This window comes from Phascolarctos cinereus, unplaced genomic scaffold (genome assembly GCF_003287225.1).
Source record: "Phascolarctos cinereus isolate Bilbo 61053 unplaced genomic scaffold, phaCin_HiC Scaffold_4;HRSCAF=312, whole genome shotgun sequence".
NCBI classification, from domain to species: Eukaryota; Metazoa; Chordata; class Mammalia; order Diprotodontia; family Phascolarctidae; genus Phascolarctos; species Phascolarctos cinereus.
The window spans coordinates 598,471,085-598,494,811 of NW_027555847.1; the positions used below are offsets into that span (position 1 = coordinate 598,471,085).

A 23,727-nucleotide genomic window follows, 5' to 3' on the forward strand; every position below is an offset into this window, starting at 1 on the left:
AGACTCCCAACTAATAAATTGCCTCTACTAAGACAGATCAGCACCTGTCCCGAAGCTCAGAGTCTTAGAGGGTGACTAGGGCACTGACAGGTTAAGTGATTTGTCCAGGGTCACCCAGCCAGGCTGTCAGAGACAATCATCCTGACTCCAAACCTTTCGTCTCCAAAACCAGCTTTCTATTTACTGTACCATGCTGCTGTTTCTATCTCACTATATTATTGTCTTTGTTACACTAGCTACCCAGGTAGTTTCAGCAACTTTTGGAAGATAGATAGATAAATCTTTATCATTAATCTCCTCCCACTGTCTCGGCAAATAGCACAATTCCTTGAGAACATTATGTATCTGTCTCAGTCTCTGTCTCTGTCTCTCTGTGTGTGTGTGTGTGTGTGTGTGTGTGTGTGTGTGTGTGTGTGTATGTGTGTGTGTGTGTGTGTCTGTCTCTGTCTCTCTCTCTCTCTCTCTTTCTGTCTCTCTGCTCCCTCTGGCCAGGATGGGAGAAGGCCCACAATATTTAAAAAGTTGTGTGTTTTTTTTCCTTTTTGAAAAGCATACTATGAGAAGTACTCTTCTGGGGCTGTTTTGGTTCCAAGAGATACATTTTAAATGGACAGAGGGAAAAGATATATGAAGAATTAAAAGGATCAGGTCCATACAAAACGTATGAAATGTGTAGGTCTGAAAAAAAAACTAAAAAGGGAAGTGCTTAAAGATGGATTTTTAAAAACACAACTTCATTTAAAAAAAATTAAAAGGCTAAGAAACAGTTAATTACTTAAAATCCAGTGACACAGGATAAATTAGATGTGAAAGAAGGTTTGTGTTATGTAAGCTAAGGCTGAGAACCAAGTCATCACTGAAGTAACACACGTTGATTATATCCACAAAGTTAAAGTCCTAAGAGTTAATTCACTTCACTTGGGTAAACAGCTTATTCCCAGAGCAATGACTGCCAGAGGGGAGAGAATACTACTGCAGAGGCTCACACTGTGGTTGCTTGTCACCACTGCAATGTTCCCAAGAAAATGAGAGAAAAGGCTGCAAAGAGTTTAGCTGAAATGGAAGACTAAGGAAACTGAAAGCTTTTTTTTTTTAGAGCAATTATCATTGATGCTTTGTGACATAGGTGAGAAGGAATGATTTGGAATGATGCTTTTGTGACATAGGTGAAGAAGAATGATTTGGAATAAAATGTATGTATACAGTATAATGTATATAGCAGAAAAAAAATTGGATAAAGTTCAAATGAAAACTACAACCATACCTTAAAAGAATGAAAGATTATGAAAGAATAAAAGTTACAGTTGTGTACATAGTAGGTGCTTAATAAATGCTTATAAATAGAATTGAATAACTCTATGAAAACATGTCAGAGGTTCATCATGAGAGGAAAAAAAAACATGGATCAAATAGAGCAAAGGGTAAATTACCAATGAAAATCCCCACTCCAGAACCTCAGTAACTGAAAGCCAGGAAATTTAATGAAGCCATATAAATGCTAGTCACATTGAGAAGCATAGTCATGCCACTTTCCAGTATTTTAGTAGGAAGAGGAAAAACAGGATAAACACATTAGCTGCAGTTATTACACAAAACAGTTGTCAATTAGGTCATGGTTTCCATTTGGATTTAAAGCCACAGGCCTCTCTAGAGCTTGACTTCTACATCAGGTTTGCCACCAGGCCAGCACTCCTCTAGATTAGTCTTCTGCTGGCATCATAATCCAATCTTGCTTAGCCACCTTTGAATTTAACTACCAGCATCAGGGATTAGTGCTACTTCTGGTCTTCTAAGAGGAATCATGGTCATATGGAAAGAATGCTAAATTTAAAGCCAGAGGCCTCAGGTTCAAATCCTGATTTTTACACTCACTAACTATGTGACCTTGAGCAAATCACTTAACACCCATGGGCCTCACTCAGTTTCCTCATCTATAAAACCAGAGGGTTGGACCAGATAACTTCCAATGTTAGTTGCAATTCTAAGTCAATTTCTTGTGCTTTTAAAATCATGGACTCCGAATCGGAAGGGGATTCAGTGGTTTCCCAGGGTGATAAATAAAAATATCGATAAAAATTTCCTCTACAACACACTCAATAAGCTTTCTATCTAGCCTTGGATTGAGGACATTCAATCAGAGGGCACCCACTGCCTGCCAAGACAGCCCCCCTTCCACTTTTTAAATTGTTTTCTTTGGGAGGGTTATGCCCAACCCTCTTTGATGTGGGAAATAGACAAGATATGATTCTTCTTCTTGTTGCGATTTCAGGGTCAGGCACAAAACAGAAAAATGCTACTTCCTGTCAGACCCCCAAAGGGGCAAATTGGAGCAGCAGCATTTGATGGATTACAGTCAACAGTCTCATTCACATTTTCCTCTCTCTGCTCCAGTTTAAAGCTAAAATAACAGAGGTACCAGCAAAAAGAAACAGACCAGAATACCCTCTCAGACAAGGTTTTCTCGGCACTGCTGGCCAATTCCACCTTGAACTTACCCGGCTCTCCTTGCAAGGTTGCAAATAGACATTCAGCCACACACTCAGGCTGAGTAACCATTTATGTTAGACAAGGAGGAAAGAAAACCACTGACATTTATTTTATATCCTTTGTGCCTCTTAGGAGGGAAGATGAGTGGGTGAAAATGTTTGTGGGCTGACAAAGTTCTTGTTCTGATTTTTCAGGCTAAGCTGTTCCCTCTCTGAATGAGAAGACTATTCATAAATATGTATCATCGTGCCACAGATTCAGAGAGAATGTTAAGATGACCTGTCATCTGGGACAATGAATGTGGCCAAAATGAGTTAATGTTTTGTCCAACATGCCTTTCCACACTGTACCCACATAGCTATCATTTAGCACTTATAAAATGCTTAAAGGTTTGCAAAAACAGAACAAAACAAAAAACCCTTTACATAGATTATCTTATTTCATCCTTCCAACAATCCTGTGAGGGAGGGAGGGGAAGCAGGAAATAAGCATACAGTGAGCACCTACTGTGTGCCAGGCACTATACTATGCACTTTACAAATATTATCTATTTTGATCATGACAACAACCCTGAGGGTGCGGTATTATTATTCTCATCTTACAATTGAGGTAACTGAGGCAACACAGCTTGGAAGTGTCTGAGTCCAAATTTGAATTCAAGTCTTCCTGGTTTCTAGCCCAGAGCTCTCTCCACTGAGCCACCTAGTTTTCCCCATGGAAGGAAATAGAAGCTGGGAGAGATTAAATGACTAATGCAGGGGCACACAGCTAGTACATGTCTAAGGGAAGATTTGAAGTGAGGTCTATCCTGACTTTAAATCTAGCTCTCTATCCACTGTACCACAAAGATAACACCCTCTGCAGTGACTATATGACGAGAACCTCAAATAATTTTCAGTCCTCTCCTTCTGCCCTTTTCAGGCCCTTGGTCTGTCTTACCTCAAAATGAACTGGAAATGGGGTACCTCTGATTGCCCCATAGCAAGTTTACCCAATTTAACAAATATCTATTAAACATCTGGTATGCTCAAAGGACAGGAAACAAAAACAAGGAAAACGGTGGAGGAAAAGGACACACCACTGGGGGCAATTATCAAAGACTTCCTGGAGGAGGTGGTGCCTGAGCTAAGCCTTGAAACAAACCAAGGATCCAGAGAGACAGAGATAAGGATGGAGTAAGTACCTTCTTTTAACATCTTGGGAGGAGAGGGTTGGATGGCTTATACACATGCACAAAGGGAAGAGAGCATGCTGAATTTGGGGAACAGCTAGAATGTGGATAGAGTTCACAAAAGGGAATTGTATGAACTAAGGCTATATAAATCAGCTTGTGGGAGGTATTAAATGTCTGGTTAAGGAGATTATTTGGTTATTTTTTTTCTTTCCTATAGGTAATAGGAAACCAATGAAAAATTTCAAACAGGAAAGTGACACGTACATACTTAAGCCTTAAAAAGAATATTTTGTCAGCCACGTGGTGCATGAATTGGAGGGGAAGAAATTGGAAGTGGAGACCAGATAAGGTGCTATCATACTAGTCCAAGAAAGAAGTGATTGATAAGGGCATGAACAAGGGTGGCCTTGAGTGAGTGGACATGGGCACAGACAGAGAGATGTTGAGGAGGTAGAATTGGCAAGACTTGGCAACCAAATGGATGAAACTGGGGTGAGGGAGAGTAAAGAGTCAAGGATAACTGAGGTTATGAACTTGGATGACTGGGTGATGATAACCTCAACAAAAAATAGAGAAATTTGGAGAAGCTATAGGTCTACTGCTGTTATTTCCAATTAGCAAAGAGTTAGACTGTATCATTTGAAGTATTATCAGTGATTCCTTAAAAATGCTTTATATGGCCTCACACCCCCGCCCCCGCATTGCATCTAAATCAGACATTAGCCTGACTCAGCACCTGCTACCTAACTACAGCTACCTTCTATTTTGGGGGAACATTTTTAATGGTCCATGTTTAGGTTTAATAATTTTCCAGCCTTTGTGCTATATTCTAGAAACCTTTCTTGGACTTCTGTTAGACTCTGAATGGAATTTTGGGGAGGGGGAAAAAAGAGATCAAGAAACAGCTTTCTGACAGAATTGTCAAAACCTCAGCTTGCGGTGGGTTAACTCTGGACATTTCTGCTGATTTTACTGTTTTTTAAATGATATTCTGACATTGTGGACCTGACAGAGGGTGGTATATGGTACATGACTTGCAAAGGTAAGTAATTATAGAATGACTGATTCTATAATGCTGGCAACAGAGCCATCTGGTGGAAAAATTCTACCCTACAATTCTAAAAAGCAGACCCTGAAAAAAGAGTCTCTTTAATCCATTAAAAATCTGAAAACACCAAGTGCTACTGATGGGAACATGGTAACCACAAAGATTGTTTTTAGAGAGGCATTGTTTTCCCTGTGGATAGCATGGCACATACTCTTAAAATAAAACTCTGGCAAGATGAAATGAAGAATAAAAAGTCCCTTTGTTTGAGCTTCCCTATTGTCCCCTTTCAATAAAAAAAACAAAGCTAATATTTTAAATTTTTATTTTTTTTACTTAATAAAAATTGACTTTTTCCACTCTCCCTCACTGGGAAAAAGAAAAGAAAAACAAAGCCCCTATAACACGCATGCATATAGTCAAGCAAAGCAAATTGCCCCTTTGGGCATGTCCAAAAATCTTATGTCTCATTCAGCACTCCAATTCTATCACCTCTCTGTTAGGAGATGAGTTCTATGTGTTTTTGGAAATCAAGAGACACTAGTTTAGACAACCATTATTACCATTCCCCAGCCCCCTCAGGTTTGGCTTTGGCTTAGAGCTCTCAAAGGCTACAGCTGCAGGGCACAAACTCTAGCAGAGATCAAGAGTGCTGGACTTGGGAAGCAGGGTCCTGAGTTTGAATCCTGCTAATGTATTAGCTGTTATGTCCCTGGGCATATTGCTTAGCCTCCCTCAGTCTCAGTTTCATTATGTGTAAAATGGGGATAATAATAGCACCTACCCTGGGACAGAGCTATTGTGAAAATGAAATGAAACAACATATGTAAAATGCTCTGCAAATGTTAAATTGCTGTATGTTAGCTATTGTTGTTGTTATTGTTATTATTTGTGAGGGATCACTGGCTCAAAGGCTTGGGAGAATGTCAGTTCATCGAGATAAGGGATTATTTTATTCTTTGTGTTTATAGCCTCAGCATCCAGCAGAATGTCTGGCACATAGTAAACACTTAATAAATGCTTGTTGACAATGTGATTGATAGAAGGCACAATGTCACACGCCTAAAGAACAGGAAGAAAGCCAATGTGGCTGGACAGTAAAGTGTATGAGACGTAGGTTTAGGCTAGGTAGTGAAAGCCTTTAAAGGACAAACATTTAAAGCCACGGGAATGCTCAAAAAAATCTGGGTCACCACCGATCTCCATGGAGGCTACAATCTATGTCAGTGAAGGAACTACTTTTGCTGATAAATTAATGTCGTTCTCAACCCCTCCCACACCCTACATACCTAATCACTCACCTTGCATACCTAATCAATCATTTTCTTTATCATTTCTACCCCCACAGCTCCCACACTGGTCACCTTCTCTCCCCTCACGTTTCATCACCCTAGCCCAAGTACTCATCACTCTCACCTAGATTATTGCCCTATCTTGCTAATTAATTGGTCCCCTTGCCTCAGATCTCTTCACCACACCACTCTACAGAGTTGCCAAGTGATTTTCCTAAGGCACAGATCTGACCAAATCTTTCCCTACTCAATAAACTCCAGGGACTTCTATTATGTCTGAGATCAAATAAAAACTCCTCTGTTTGGCCTTAAAAGCCCTTCATAACTTGGTCTGATTTTATGCGTGTAGTCTTCCTACATATTACTCCCTTTCCATGCATTGTACAGTCGAATCATACAGGCCTTGCTGTTCCTCACACAAAACCTTCCTTCTCCACTCTCTGCCCCCTCATACCTAAATGCCCTTCCTTTCTCATCTTCAACTCCTGACCTCTGTCAGGACTCATATCAAGTGCCACCTTCTACAAGAGCTCTTTCCTGGCCAACCCCTAGTTGCTAGAGCCTATCCCTCTAAAGTTATCTTAGGAATGTCTATGGATAGCCTATATAGCCCTGTCTTGGGGAGAAGGAGGAGAAGAAAAATTTAAAACTCAAAAGCTTATGGAAGTGATTGTTGACAAATCAAAATAAATTAATAAAGTTATCTTCCATCTACTCTGTAGGTATCCTATACATACCTATTTATACGTGTGTGGTCTCCCCCATTAGAATGTAAGCTCCCTGAGGGTAGGGACTCTTTTCAATTTTTCTTTATATCCCCAGGGCTTAGCACAGTGCCTAGAACACAGTAAGTGCTTTAAAAAATGTTTGTTGATTGATTGCCAGTAATGTGACCTTTGACAGATTATTTCATCTCTTTTAGCCTCAGTGTCTTGATTTGTAAAATAGGAATAAGCCTGGTATACTCAGTCCATGGGGCTATCATAATGACCAAATGAGATGATGAATGTCAAATGTTTCACGAGTCTTAAAGTGGTATTTAGACATCAACTTTAAAGCTTCTCGACTGAATCTGAAATTCAATTCGAATTGAAATTTGAGTTTGAAATAAGGATGGTACCTTCTCTCCTTGCATTAGCTATTATCTTAGCTGAGGACTTGCTCATCACATGGACAACATAGAGTGGGCAGCTCACAGCATTAGCTATGGTGATGGCTCTCAGAGTGGCTTCTGCTTCTATGGCCTCTGGACGACACATCTCATGGCCCTCAGGACCTGTTATCCCCAGGGCCAACATTTTCTTTGACTCCTAGAAATTGATCAATAAGAATGAACACATATGTAAAACCAAATGCACTCAAGATACCAAAACATTAAATGAATTGAGTGAAAATCAATTGTTCCCATTACGTGGGCATTATACAAGAAAGAAAAGGAGAGAGAGAAAAAAAAGAAATGTCTTTACATTAATTTATAGTTAAAACTCCTTGGCTTTATGAAAAAAAAATCTGAGAGTTAATGGTAATTGGATTTTTCATAGAAAACTAGTCAAAATTAGTAATAAAAAGTTAATAACGATATAGGATCATTACTGATTCAGAATGAGCAATGCTAACATTATCTCTAGCCCTAATATCCATTCCTCTTTTAAGAGTCTCATGATCAGTTTCCACAATGCAGAGCCCAGATATCCAACATAAGGCCTGAGAAAAAAATGTTGCTGGATTGATTCCAGGATGTGTCCTGACTGAAATTTTAGAACAATTTTTAACCCTAATTACATAACACATAAAAGGTAGCTTTTAGTGGCCTTGGAGTTAGGAGAACCTGGTTCCAAGTCTCACCTTGTAGTCTCTGCTATCTACCAGGGTTTCTGTCTTCCTCTGTAATATGGGTTAGGCTAATTTTTCCCTAAAAGGCAACAAAGTTATTCCTGGAACTTAAGTAGCTACGGAGAGACACCAAATATCAAGCTTCATGTCCCTTGATATAACTTCCTAGTAGCCTCTAACCATATTGATGATGGGCAGCTAGGTATCAAAGTGAATAGAGTGCCTGGCCTAGAGTCAAAAACATTTATCTTCTTGAGTTCAAATCTAACTTCAGACACTTACTGTGTGGCCCTGAGCAAGTCACTTAACTCTATTTGCCTCAGTTTCCTGATTTGTAAAATGAGCTGGAGAAGGAAATATCAAACCACTCCAGTTTCTTTACCAAGAAAACTCCAAATGAGAACATTCGGGCATAAGTGAAAATGACTGAACACAACCATATTGATGTGACTTCCTGGTCACCTAAGAAGATAAAAAGGTCCATCAATGAATGCATGGTCAGGGACCTTCAAATCTGGCATATATCTTAAGAATTACCACAACCTGCTTTCCCTGATGACCAGGTTCATTTCCATGTGGAGACAAAGTTGTTTACCAAAGCTAAGTGCCTTGTTGATTATCGATTACATGCTATGGCTAAGTAAGCCTCCTTTCTCTAACTATTGGATAGTCTGCGAGTGCCTCATTTCCTCCCAACATTGCACTTGAAATAACAGGGTGTTGACTTGGGCCAGACCCTCCTGTTAAGTTATGATTAATATGTTAATATGATTAGAGTTGTTAAACTCTAATCATATTGGATATGTGACCTTGGGTCACAATTAGCCACAAAATATTCCAGGAAGTTCTTGAAGACAATCAGTGACAGATGTGATGACAATATGCATTGATGGAACTTACCTATTTAAAAGTAAAGGCCACTTAACATGCACTGGGTGCTATTTACTTAATTATAAAGCATATACATGTATAGTGGATCTCCTGGCTTCAGAATCAAGAAGTACTGCCTCTGACACATAATGGGTTTTTTCTCCCTAGGCAAGTAAATTTACTTAGTCCTTTAGAAAGCCTTTTTCTTAACATTCAAAAGTCTTTCTCCTGGGTACTTGCAAATTTTTTAGTTTATAATTGAAATTGCTATATTTAACCACTAGATGTCTTAAAATTGGAATCACATAAAAAATGACATGAAACATTTGAAATATTTGTTGGTGTCATTTTTCCTAATAGTGAGATGTGATTTCTTTCAAACAACAAAGCATTTCTGTATTCAGAAGCTCTTGAATTATTTCCTGAAAGCTAGTATTTGATTTTTGGTTTGCTTTTACTTTGCTGCTTTCTTCTGGGAGGCCTGTAATTCTTAAGTTGTCTCTGAGAATCTTTTCTTTGGCGTCAGTTGCTTTGACTTCCACGTTGTAAAATTCACGTATTTTTTTTAAAAAGCTATTGCCTTTTACTTCTCTTTTATCAATATTTCTTCTACTTCAGTATTTTTGTGTTTCAAATCTGTTTTTTCCCTCAGCTCTCTCTCTCTTTCTTAGAGCCTCTAATTCTTTGGGGAGAGCCTCTATTATGTATCCAATTTTCCCTATCCTATTGTTCATGTTTTTTAAATCTGCATCAAGAGCTCAGATTTCTGACCTAAAATCATTCCTAACTTCACATTTTTAAGACTTCTTCTTTTTTGAATTATTCTAGAATTGCTTAGCGTTGTTCCATGATCTCTTAGTAGTCTCCAGGACCATAGTTTTCCTTGGCGCTATCCTGGTTCACTTTCCTCCACTCCATCTTAAAAGATCTTAGGTTTTTCTTTGAAGCTTTATTAATTCTTCTTTCTGTTTCTAATATCCTATCTGCTTCTTTATTTGCTTATTCACTAGACTTTTGTTCAGACTTCCTTTCTCAGTGTTTTGGTGTTTCAGCCATTCTCTGGTATTCCCAGATTCAGGAATCTTCCTCACTCTTTGGTTGCTCTCCTTTCCATGGCTGCACAGCTTACTGAGGCTGTATTACTGGGCCCCTCAGTCTCCTCACTTTAAAAGACAGTTTCTGGAATTGAGCAGGCCCAGCTTCCTGCCTTGAATACATTTTTGGGAAAGAGAACAATTCCTAACCGAATTTCCAGTCCCTTTTTCCTCATAGTCAATGAATGTTTCTCTCAGCTCATAGTGCTGGATTCATCTTCCACCCTGTCTGCATCTTTCTCCTTTCCCCTCCTCTAGTCCATTCTTTTCATTTTTATTTCACATGGATAGATAAAAGCAGTGTTTTCTGTCTTTGGCAGGTACAGGTACATTTGGGGTCCCAATAGCTTAACCTTGAGTCCGTATGACTCTAAGACCATCTGTACTATATTAAGCATATGGAGTTGGTTGGGGACATAGATGCTAAATGAAATCTTTTTGTCCTAAAGTTCTCTGGTGTTAATTATTGGGGTTTTTACCTTCTGGGGTTCTGTCTTCTTATCTTGTGGATTCTATTACAGGTATTCCTTAAAAGGTGCACATCTTTTAAGTTTGTTTCTTTTTTCTTTTCTTATTTTGTATTTAAGTTTAAAATAAAATAAAAATTTACAAATTAAAAAAATACACATCTAGTCATGTGATCTACAACTCTGTGAGGTTAGTAATGCTTAGAAACCTAGCCTCACTAAGCTGCTTGCCTTGAATCTGCCAGCTGTCAGAGGCAGCACCTAAAACCAGGTCTCTCGTAACAATAAGCCTAGCCCTCTTTTCTCTAACTCAGGGATTCTTAACCTTGTGTGTGTCCTGGGTACCTTTGGCAGCCAGATGAAATTTATGGATCCCTTCTCAAAATACTGTTTTTAAATGCATAAAATAAAATACATAGGGCTACAAAAGAAACCTATTATATTGAAACACTTATCAAAATTTTTTTTAAAAGTTCATAGACCCAAGGTTAAGAACATCTGCTTTAAGGCTAAGATGAGGATCCTAAAGTTTTCAAAACTTTGCACCCCTAAGGTAATATAGCATTGTAAATAATATGAGAAATAGAGTTCGCCCAGTCTCCAGAGTACATTTTATGATTCAGTTTCTGACCAAGAGCAAGCCCATTCAAGTCCATCGCCTCAATCAACCTACACACTGGCTCTCAGATTGCATGGCTGTCTTCCCAGATGCAGGGATTGTGTGCCAGCATTCTGAATGGCTCAAAACAAAAGTACTAAGAAATGCATAGAGGATTATTAATATTTTTGTCATAAGAAAAGCCTGGGATGTAATAATGGCTTACTGTAAAAAGGGAAGTATTCGTTTTGACTTCAAGATGCTCTAAATAAACAGAAGGAAAAGGAGACCAATGCCCACAAATCACATTTCCAGTTAAGGCACAGAGAACTGTGTTCTGGATGTCCTTCTCACCTGAAGCGTTAAATGAGTATACTAATTTAAGCTTTCTGTTTTGGCACCGAATGGGCCACTTGTCTTCCCTTGCAGCTGCCGCTGCTTTCACGTCTGAAGACTGGAAATGCACGTGCACTCACCTCAGCAATCAAGTCTCCATTCTCAGCATGGACTTGAGCAATCGCTCCCATTTCCTTGCACTGAGAAAATGCTGCATACATCTCTTGGTCTCTAATCATGTACAGGTCTTTATAGGCCATAAACATCTTGAAAGAGTTAACACCCTTATTTTGTGTTAGAATTCTCATTTCTTCTTTGACCTGAAAGGGAATAAACAGAACTGTTCTTGAACCCAAATAATAGTCATTGCTCCCCAAAAGAGGGTATCAAAAACAAGGAGAAGGATAGGAGCTGGACCAGTGATTTCATTATATAGGGAAATCTCCAAAGAGGAAATTCTCTCTACCAAGTCAAGGTGGCACTTTCTTTGCAATTTAGAGTCTTAGAGAGTTGCCTAGAGCTTTAAGAGGCTAAATGACTTGCCCAGGGTCACACAGCCAGTACGCATCAGAAGTGGGACTTAAACCCAGGTCTTCCTGGTTCCAAGGCTAGCTTTCTTTCCACTATAAGATGCTGCCCCTTATGAAAAATGAAAGGAATGCAATTATCCACAAGATCCTCCCTAAGGTCAAAAATTATCCCTCTGTCCCCTTGTAACTTAAAAGATTTGTAAATTCTTCTTACCGAAATGTTTGGTCTTAGTTCTAAGTAATGCTATATACTGGGAGGCACATATGGATACAAGTAAACATTTGGTAAACATTTGGATTCAGATCTTAAACCGAAAGGAAGATAGAAAGAGCCAATCGATGTTGCCAGGTAATACGAAGTGATATTTAAATATCATAGTGACAGTGTCAGAGTGGATAATTTAAACGTGCCTCTGGGACACTGTCTATGGACTCCCTAGTACCTGAATACAAGGTAATGTATTCATAAAGCCATATTCCACTCCACTCCTTACCCCACCCCCATAATGCCTTCAGGCACTGAGCTGCCCCTATTTTTTTCTCATGTCATTCAATCATCCCTCATAATCCCACCTCAATTATTGTTGACCACAATTTGCAATGCCTTGGTTGTGTGCACCTTGAGTTTAATCTGTTGTCTTTATTATACTCCTCTGTTTATCTTAGGTTCATTTTCTAGCCTTCTTATCTTGAGTTCTATGATGCTGTGTTCCTATGATCATCCTACCAGCTAGCTGTCAGTTGGTATATTCCTTGCAAATATCCAGTATAATCCAAGTGTTGCTTTTTAAGATAAAGGACTCTATTTCTCTTCTCTCTCCTTTTGGTCTTCCCTTTGATCCTAAAGATAATTTGGTTCCTAACAACACATACTGAAAGTGAAACCATCTAGGTAAATTTACATTCCACTGAGTGGCCTCCTGGCTTCCACTCTTGAATTTCTACCAGCCTTCTGCTCAGGCCTTTTTTGCCCTGACCTTTGGCCAGTTTTTGTCTTTCAGTGCCTAAAACTCTTTATCTATTTATTATTTGAATAGATGTAAGCAGTCCAGTTCCAAATCAGCAATATAATTTGTCAAAACAGTTAAAAGCCTTGATAAAAGTTAATTTAATGTACGAATATTTATATAAACTGGAACACTAGGGAAAAAAAAAGTTTGGTTTCGAGTCAGGAAACCCTGATTCTTCGTTAACCCTGCTATTTAATTCTTGTGTGAACCTTGGACAAGTCACTAAACCTTTTGTCTAAGTGATATTTTAATCTGAACTTCAGTTTCCACATCTGTAAAATGAAGGGATTGGAGTAGATGATCTCTAAGGTTTCTTTTAGTTCTTAATCTATGACCCTAAGATATTTGACCATAAACGTTTAGAGTCAGTATGACTCTTTTGGGTAAGATTTTTAAAAATTGAAATTCTGCCCCATGCTTTTAAGCAACTGTAATGTTCATTGCCTTCAGAACTGCAGCAACATTAATCAATGAGAGGAGGACTAGGGAATATTTTACAGGCTGAAAATTTATTTAAAATCTATTTATAAGGTCAAATGGCTATATCTTCATTTCATAACATTACATCAATATCTTTTATGGATAGAGTACCTTTCCTCCACATGTATCATTTATTAAGCATCTCACAAAATACATGGAAATGTCCTGCATCCTTTCCCTCAGGGCCCACATTATATATTATGTATTTCATGTGCTGTCATGAATGCTCACAATACTTTGGTGAGAGATAATCAAAGAAATAGAGTTGGACAGAAATGTCTGAGGTCACTTGGTCTATACCCTGCCTTCTGACAAAATTCCCTGGGAAGGGGTCCCTGGTAAAGGGTCCTTGATCACCAAGATCAGCATTAGGGTATCTGATCGGTATTAGGGCACCTTTCCAAGCAACAGAGAAAAATTTCAAAGACAAATAAAACAATCCATTTTCTGCTTTAGCTTTTGACTAGCAAGTTGTTCAACCACCTTCAGAAATTCAAAGTGGACAACATACTAGAGGCCTCATATTGGATCACCTCTTTTTTTAAAAAAATAAATAAATAATTGAAATCAAGGGCTTCCCCACTACTGAGAAAGAGTCTTGAAGGCAATATATAATTGCTATCTACTAGAACACAAAAAGCCTGCACAATAGTTTTAAAGACACGACAACAGAATTGCATTCTACTAAAATTGTGCAGGGAATTTGAATCAGTAGAACATGAAATGATCCAAATTTGGTGCAGAAAAGAGATAATCGCTACTTATTTTGTGACTAGGTGATATGAGATCTCACTTAATCAAGACCTTGATTTTCTGCCTTGGGAAGCAAGAATGACAGAATCTTACATAATCTGTGCTCAAGCACAACCTATTTTACATTGCCTGGTTTTCTTGCAGTGTTTAAAATCTATTGAGTGGGTGCTATTTTTAAAATGCTTGCTGAGCCAGAGCACCTGAGGAAGAGGAGTAGGGGGTGAAGATGGGGGGGAGGGGTACGCTTTCTCAGGGAGGCCAAGACTACTGGAATTGATTGAAGCAGTTTCACAAATGGGAAACAATGAAATTGAAGAATTGTTCAATTTCCAAGAGAGTATATGGTAGAAGAGGATAGGCCCTGGGTCTTAACTGGAGCGTCTTCGTCATTTCTAGCCCAATCCAGTCACTTCATACCATACCCTTGCAAATCTATCCCTTTTCCTGCCCTCTTTCCCCTACTCTATTTTTCTTGGATCTGGGAACAATAATCAAATCAGCCTTATTGATAATGTTGTTCAGTTGTTTTTAATCATGCCCAACTCTTCATGACCCCATTTGGAGTTTTCTTAGCAAAGATACTGCAGTGGTTTGCCATTTCCTTCTCCAGCTCATTTTATAGATGAGGAACTGAGGTAAATAAGATTAAGTGACTTGCCCAGGGTCACACAGCAAGTAAGTGTCTGAGGCCAGATTTGAACTAAGGAAGATGAGTCTTCCTGACTCCAGGCTTGGTACTCTATCCACTGCACCACCTAGCTGCCCTACCACTCTTCAAAAGGACATGTCAAATACTTGCTCTATGGAGTCAATTTATAATCCTTTTCATTTCCCTCACCAAAACACCTCTCTTTGGCCTTTACTCCATTATATGTGCTGCATTTCCCTCTTAGAAATAAAATCTCCTTAAGGTTGGAAGCCAGGTCCGCCTAGCTTTTCACATTTGTATTCCCTAGCATTTGGCACAGTGCCTGGCACACAGTGAGCACTTAATAAATGTTTTTACATTTATTCATTTGTAAATGGAAATTCACTATGTCACTGGTCATTAAAGAGAAAGAAGCAGGTAGTTTTAAAGGGTATTTACAAATTCTTGAAACAGGTTCAAGTTGACAGATTTTTGGGGATCCCTGAATTAAAAATTATGGGCAGCTATGCCTGGTGGGAAAGAAGACCCACATATGGCCTTGAGGCTGCAGGTTCCCCAACCCTGGTCTTGGATATTTCTCATCCTCTCCTCTTCCCATATAGAATCATGGATTTAGATCCGCAAAGGACCTTAGAGGTCATCTAGTCTAACCTCTCATTTTACAGATGAGGAAACCGACACCCAGAGAGGTTAGATGATTTATCCAAGGTCACAGATAATAAGTGGCTCAGCCTGGATTCATACTTGAGACCTATAAAGGAAAGAGGTAAAGAACCTAAAGAGAAGAAGGAGGATTTGTACTCAAGCTGAAGGAGACAGAGAAGGACTTCTAGAAAAGAAGGTGATGAGTTCTGTGGTATGTATGAAAATGAACTACTCCTTTAAAAATAAACTGAAAAAGGCTAAATGGGGGGGCAAAGAGAATAAAATGGATATGGAGAGGTACGGGGGGATCTTGGCCTCTGTATGAAGTAAGAAAAAAATGGGAAAGATAAATGGAAGAACCACTGAACATTGGAGGTAAGACACAGATAGGAGACTCTTCCCGAAAAGCTAGGAGCTAGACCATCTTTGGAGGAAGTAGCTAGTTTTTCTCCAAGAAATCATGGTGTGGATCTGGAGGGGCTGTTAGGTGGGAGATCGTTCACTAAAGGCCTCAGACACTTTCTAGCTGTGTGACCCTGGCAAGTCAACTAGGCTTTCCTAGCCTCCATTTCCTTATCTGTAAAATGGAGTTAATCATAACCCCAGAGGCTCAAATGAAATAATATATGTAAAGTGTATGGGATGTAACTTAATTGTCATTATTGTTGTTGTTTGTTTATAATATTATTAAGTGATGCCTGGTGACTCATTGCTGAAGTGAGGCAACTATTTGTGGATCAGATAACAGCAATGAAGAGGTTTGCTTTCTTGCTGGTAAATGTCTCTAAGAGGTGACAGAGAACATTCCAGACACTTGAGGGCCGTTAGGTACAGTGGAAATAACACTGGCTCCTAAGCAAGACAACCTGGGATTGAATCCTGCCTCTACGTCCTATTATCTATGTAACCTAAGGTAAGCTACTTGACCTCCCTGGGCCTTCATTTCTTCATCTGTAAAATCAGAGGGCTGGTCTAGGTAAGGCCTGAGGCTTCTTCCAGCTCTATATCTATGATCACAGGAGCCTATCAAACCAGATGTCTATTACCTTTTTCTAGCAATTCACAAAGACAAAAAGCACAACGGTAAAAAGATTGCAGACTTAGCACTGAGAGGGATCTGAGAAGCTATTAATTCCAATTCCATCTTATTTTGCATATGAGGAACAGAGAAGTTAAGTGACTTGCCTAGGATCACACAGCTACTAAGTGTGAGTCCAGTGTTCTATCCACTACTCCACACTGTCTCTAAAAACACTGATAATGATTGTGAAGTCTTGAACAACAACAAGAAAACAAAACAAAAGAAAAAAATCCAGGAGATTTTAGGGGTCTTTTCTTCACTGCCACTAATCAATGGCAAGGAACCCAAATGAAAAACAAAGATTTGGTAAATGAATAGCTCATTAAGAAGACAGTTTATGTAAATGGCATTTAAATTATAGAAACAAAAGTATTCTCAAACCTTGAAAATGAAATATAGGAATGAAGGACTCCTGATCAAAGATGGAGTACATGTAACAAAGGCTGGTAAAAATGTATGTGCCTGAATTCTTGCAAATCTCATCCAAAGAGTCTTAAATTAGAAAGGAAGGGGGAGGGAGAAAATTGCCCGTATGTATCTATCCAGCTAGATACCCTAGAGAGTGGAAACAATGCAGAAAGGAAAAAATAGCAGCAAAGGCATCCAGAAATTCACAAGAGACAAAAATCTAAAAGGGATGGTTTAAAAAAAATCCATGGATTTGTCCTCTGTTTTTGAAGGAAAATATGAATGTTTTTGCACCAATTCATAAAGCACAGAGACAAGCAAGCTGAAGACCTGAACTCAAGGAGGCAAAATGTGATCTCAGCGGTATCACTAGTCTTGGTAGAATGAAACCCACAACTAGAATGTGGCCCTCAAAAGACATATCTTATTCAGAAGGAGGAAGGTTAATAAAAGAATTGTGGGGAGGGGATACAAGAACAGAGTAGCCTTGTATATGCAAGGAAATGCCAAAACTGGAAGGGATGGGTAGGCATTAGGCTGGAGATCATTTGTATGAAGAGCAACAAGGGTAGGAACAGAAGCAACATTTTCATTGGTGTATGAAAATGGAGCATTTGGATAGAAAGAGGAAATAGATGAAGAATTCCAGAAACAAATCTAAAAAGAGAAGTAGTGATCATTAAAATTCAATACGGCTTCAGAATCCAGAACAGGTCCTACCAGACTAACTTGATTTTTTTAATGGGTGGAGTTCCTGGGCTGGTAGATTAAAGGAATTCTAGAAATAGTTTTTACCTAGATTTTGTCAAAGCATTTGACAAAGTTTCATATGTTTTTCTAGTAGAAAAGATGGAGAGATACAGGCTACACTTTGTTGTTGTTCAGTCATGTCTGACTCTTCCTGACCCTGTTTGGGGCTTTCTTGGCAAAGATGCCAGAGTGGTTTGCCATTTCCTTCTATAGTTCATTATACAGGTGAGAAAACTGAGGCAAACAGGCTTAAGTGGCTTGTCCAGGGTCACACAGCTTGTAAGTATCTGAGAGCAGATTTGAATTTACAAAGATGAGTCTTCCTGACTCCAGGCCCAGCACTCTACTGTGCCATCTAGTTGCCTAGGCTACAGTCAGATGGATGCAAAACTGATTAAATGGCTGGACCCAAGAAGTAGTCATAAATAATTTAAAGGTCTCTAGTAAAGTGACTCAGGGCCCTATGCCTGGCCTTGTGTTCTTTGATATTTTTATTGATGATTTGGCTAAAGAAATAGGTGTGATGCTTATCAGAATTGTAGATGACACAAAGCTAAGACGGATAGCTAACAATCTGGATGACAAAGAAGATAGGATCCCCCCCCCCCAAAAAAAAAACTTGAAGGATGAAACATTAACACAAATTTAGTAAGATGGAATTTCATAGTGATAAATGAAAAGTCTTATACTTGGGTTCAAAAAATCATCTTTATAAACAGAAGATGAGGGAAGTTTGGCTAGATATTCATTCATATCTGAAAAAGATCTAGGGAGCTTAGTGAGTTAGCCAATCATGTGGTATGACAGCAATAAAAACCAAACAAAAACAAAACTAGTTTTATCCTAGGCTGGTTTAAGAGAGGCATAGTAAACAGGACGTGATAATCCTGTCATATTCTGTTCTACTTGGCCTATAATATTCAATTCTGGGCATTAATTTTAGGAAGGTTATTGATAATCTGGCAAACATCCAGAGGTGAGCAACTAAGATGGTGAAGCACCTCAAAATCAAGCCATAGGAAGATTTTGTGAAGGGAAGGGAAATGATTAGCCTGCAGAAGAGCTTTAGTGGGTCAGAGAGCTGCCAAATATTTGATGAGTTGTCATGTATAACCATTTTCCTGTGGGTCATCAAAAGCCAACAGTTAATTAATAAAATTAAATTATTGATAAAGGAAATATAATAGAGAACATATTCTTGCCATCAGAGATTTTATAATTATATGTATATAATTATAATATAATTTTTATATATTTATATATAATTATAATATAATTACAATATAACTTTATAATCTAGTGACTCAACCAAAACCATACTGGGGCATTCAATGGCAATACCCCATTTGGGCTCCAGAAGGAAGCTTCTTCCCCATACAGTTCTTTATGTGTAAATATGCCCCATAGCTATTTAACATGTAAATGTACCCCAAAATTGTTACTATCAAATTCCCACATACAATTCTACTTTAACTATTCATTTCTTACCCAGCTACTCTCCTTTGGACTTCTCCACCATGCCCCCAGGAACTTTGCCATACTACAAGACCAAATCAGCCTTAATACTTATACCTCATCACACTCTCTGCCCTTGGGAACCCTCTGATTGGAAGGCAGAGTGAAGAGCTCCTCCCAAAGCCTCCATTTAAGGAAAACGCTCAGGCCAGCCATCTCTTCATTTCCCACCTGGCTACAATACTTTGGACTTCTCTATTATGCCTCCATGCCCTCCCCCCTTTCAGCTTCCTTGTGGGTGCTATCTTTCCCATTAGATTGTAAGCTCCTCAAGGACAGAGACTGTCTTTGTTTTTCATATTTGTATCCCCAACATTTAGCACAGTGCCTGGAACAAAATATTTTGCCAAACAGGTACTTGATAAATGTCTCCTGACTGACTAATCCTTATCCCTTTACCTGGTCACTCCACCATGTAACTGCGACATGAAGTGAATAGTCACAGCAGACTTTGGGATCTGCCCAGCCTCTCCACATGTCAAAGGCCTCAATAAGGGAGCAGCCTTTCTGAGGCATGACGAAATCAATGATCATGGTGGTGCCTCCAGCCAAAGCTGCCTGAAATCACAAGAGATTTTCATCAAATTAGCAATCAGATTACTTTTGCCTTAAAAATGTTCATTTTTGAGAATTTCTGGACCATGAATTTTCCCTCAGACTAACAAAATATTGCATATTTATAGTTGTATTTTATTTGATGAATTTTTCTATTCTTTCTATGATTTGTTGTTTGTCTCACCAATTTTTTTTTAGGATTAAATTATTTAATCTTTAATTTTCTTCAAAGACTCTTTGTTGAATATATTTTTATTGCATTGTGGCCTGTGATGAATGTTTACTATTTCTGGTCTTCAATATTTGTGAGGTTTTTATGCCTCAATACATGGTCATATTTTTGTAAAAGTATCATGCACAGCTAAGAAATATACCAACTTCTTTCTATTCCCACTCAATACCAGCCAGATACATATCATTTCCATTTTTTCTAAAGTTCTATTCAGGTCCTTGACTTCTTCCTTGTTTATAATTTTTGTTAGATTTGTCCAGATCTGAAAAGGGTACATGGAAGTCTTTCACTATTACAGTTTTATTATCTATTTGTCTCTGCAATTAAATTAACTTTTCCTTTATGATGCTGTTATATACTATGCAGTTTAGTACATATTTGTTTAGTATTCACATTTATTCATTATGCCTTTAAGCATAATGTAGTCTCCTTGCTTATCTCTTTCTATCATGTCTGTTTTTACTATAATCTTGTTTGTTTGCTACCTATACCTTTTGGAGTTTACCTGAAGCATAATAGATTTGTTACATCCCTACATTTTAACTCTTTGTGAATCTTTATATTTCAAGTATGATTCTAATAAACAGTATGTTGTTGGATTCTACTCTCTAATCCATTCTGTAATTCTCTTCCATTTTATTGGTGAACTGACTCCATTCACATTCATGATTGTGATTGTTAATGGTATATTTCTTTTTATCTTGTCCCTATACTTTTTTCTTTCTCCCCCATCTCCCCTTTGCAAAAAAAAAAGGAGATAGTAAAAGAAGTTTGCTTAAAACTTATAATTGATAAATGTCATCTATTTCTGTTCCATTGCTCCTCTTCTCTTTGTCCCACATCCACTCACAGGTTTTTGTTTTTTCTTTTACTTTTAATCCTTTCTCATGCTCCCCTTCTGGATTTTGTTTTGCTTATGACTGTTCCATCAACTATCCTGCTCACCCTCTTAAAACACTTTCTACCCTCTCCTTGTCCCTGCCTATTCCTCTGTTGAGTTTAAGAAATCTACCTCATTTTATGTGTGTGTTTGTGTGTGTGTGTGTGTGTGCTTGCATGTATATATTCAACATTCCTTTGTCCAATTCAGATGAAACTGAACTTTGTGGGAAGTCTGTTCCCCTACTCCTTCCTCCATGTTTGTATGTGGTCGTTTTTTTAAAAATCTCATGAATTTCTATTATGTGAAATAGCAATTTCCTTCTCTTTCCTCCTCCTTTCTTCCCCAGTATAGCTCCCATCCTTCTCATTTCATTTCTTTCTTCTCCTTAGACCACAAAAACAGAATAAATCCACCTCTATTCCCTCTGCCTTTCTTTTCTAACTTTCTCTATGACCCTTGAAGACATTAGGGATCTAAGAAGACATTTGTTTCTTTTCCTCATACTAGATTGTAATTTATTAATCTTGTCTCTTATGTTTCCATTTTAAAATATTTACTCATTTCTAAGCCTTTTCGTAAGGAATGATTGTAAACCCTCCATTTCATTAAAGGTCTATTCCCTCTTGTCCCCTTCCCCCAAACATAGGATTATGCTCAATTACCAGAAAACTGTTCCTGTTTGTAAGCCTTCATCTTGTGCACTTTGGTATATTGTATTTCAAACTCTCCTTTTCTTCAAGTGGCAGCTGCCAAATCTTGTGTGATCTTGACTGTGGCTCCTTGGTACTTGAATTTTTTTTTTTAGCTACTTACAGTAGTTTTCCTTGACCTAGAAAATTCATATTTTGACTATCATATTCCTGGGAGCTTTTATTTGAGGGTTTCTTTTGGGAGATTATGAGTGGATTCCTTCTGTTTTCATTTTGCCCTCTAGTTCTACATGATGTGTGTAGCTTTCATTTCTCATTTCTTATAATATGGTATGCAAATATTTTTTCATCATAATTTTCAGGTAGTCTGATGATTCTTAAATTATCTCTTGACCTATTTTCCAAGTCAGTTTTTTAAAAATTTTATGCACACAAACAAGCACACATCTTACATTTTCTTTTTTTTTAAATCTTTTAATTTTTAATAATTATTGTCTCATAAAGTTGTTTTCTTTTTGGCTCATTATAATTTTCAGGGAGTTCAATTCCTGTGCTAGCTTTGTCATAGTCTGTTCTAAGCTATTAATTGTCTTGACATTCTTTCTTTCCCAGTTGTTCCACTTTATATCTACTGGTTCCTTTTTTCTCAAGGTATTCCTGTAGTTCTTGTGACCAGGATCTTCTTTTCCCTGAGACTCTATCTAGAGTTACTCTCTTCTTCTGGGTATACCCCTTGGGCTTCTCTAGTCCAAGGTATCTTAGTTTTATTCTTCAGTGTATATATGTTGACTGTCTGCCATCTTGCCTTGTACACTCATTCATTCAACAAAATTTGTTAAGTGCCTACTATCAATAAAATGCTGGTGTTCAAAGCTAATAATAGCTAAAAAGAAGTAGTCCACTTCCTCCAAGAGCTTACATTCTCCTGTGGGAGTAGGGGAGGAGGACATATATATTAAGGAACTAAGTCTCCAGATGCATATAAGTACAGAATATATACAAAACAAATAGAAAGTCATTTGGGGGACACTAACAACTGAGGTGATACTTGAATTGAGCTTATCAAGGAAGCTAGAGATTCTAAAAGGAATACATTACAGGAAAAGAAGACATCCTGTAAAAAAAGAAAAGGAATAAGAAAAGCTAGAGATGGAGCCTTGAATATGGGGAAATATGAGGAATAGCAAATAGGTCAGTTTGGGTGTAATATAGAGTGTATGAGTGTACAATGTGAAAACAATTTGCAAAGACAGATTGGAGTCAGATTGTGGAAGGCTTTAAATGCCAAGCAAAAAAGGCATATTTGATTCTAGAGGCCACTGAGGGAGACACTGAAGCTTCCTCAGCAGAAGTGACCTGGCCACACCTGTGATTTAGAAATATCACTTTAGAAATATTAAGTTGAATTATCTCACACATATACACGTAGCCTTGGCACACTCATAAGAGAAGCACAAAGAACATCTTAGGACCTGGGAAAAGACTAACCACTCCAGTATCTTTGCCAAGAAAACCCTAAATGGTGTCACAAAGAGTTGGACATGACCAAAACAACCAAATAACGATATTCTTAGAGTGTTGTCCTGCACCTGTGTACCTCAGAAATCTCAGATGTGTCCTGAACTTTGACATGCAAATTGGCCATCTCCAGGAAGTCTCCAAGATCAGGATTGAAATATCCCACTTTCAGAAGGGTGTTGTTATTGTTGTTCAATCATTTTCAATCATGTCTGCCTCTTCATAATCACATTTGGAGTTTTCATGGCAAAGATACTGGAGTAGTTTGACATTTCTTCCTCCAACTCACTTTACAGATTAGGAACTAAATCAAACAGGATAAAGTGACTTGCCCAGGGTCACACAGTTAGTAAGTGTCTGAGGACAGATTTGAATTCAGGAAGATGAGTCTTCCTCACTCCAGGACCAGCATTCTATCCATTGCACTACCTACCTGCAAAAGGATACTTTAAAATATATCTCCCCTCCCTGGGAGTATATCTCCGTCCCTGCCCCAGGAGGATGCTGCTCCCATGGGACCAAGTCTTCCCACCTGAATAGACCACTTGAATGGACCTGTGCCCTATGATTTCCAATGTGAGTTTATTTTAATGTGTATATTTCTGACTTGTATATAAGGTCCCCTTCTTCTCTCTTCCCTTCCCCCCTCCTCTCCCACACTTCTCTATAATTTGTCAATAAAAATTGAATAACTTGTCCCCATTGTTATAATATATTATTCACAGCACACAAACTCATTAAGAAGCTTATTTTTCCTGTCATCTCTGGCTGGTTCATGGGCCTTTCCTTAGACATAAACCTGGTCCTCAGACAGTGAAAGCTGGGGTGGTGACTTGGGTACTATGAGCCCAGTTCTAGAAAGCAAGGGTCAA

At 38.3% G+C, this 23,727-nt stretch overlaps 1 protein-coding gene across 2 annotated transcripts in view; it reads right to left on the reverse strand.

The window, feature by feature from the left end:
* Positions 1-23,727, reverse strand: part of DPYS (dihydropyrimidinase) — a 109,117-nt gene that overhangs the window by 66,469 nt on the left and 18,921 nt on the right. For both annotated transcript variants that reach the window (XM_020970027.2, XM_078153701.1), the window contains exons 2-4: positions 19,417-19,575; positions 11,337-11,516; positions 7,119-7,308 (exon numbers count right to left, since the gene is read on the reverse strand). In XM_020970027.2, coding sequence (XP_020825686.1) covers positions 7,119-7,308; positions 11,337-11,516; positions 19,417-19,575 — 529 coding nt within the window. The remainder of the gene's footprint in view (positions 1-7,118; positions 7,309-11,336; positions 11,517-19,416; positions 19,576-23,727) is intronic.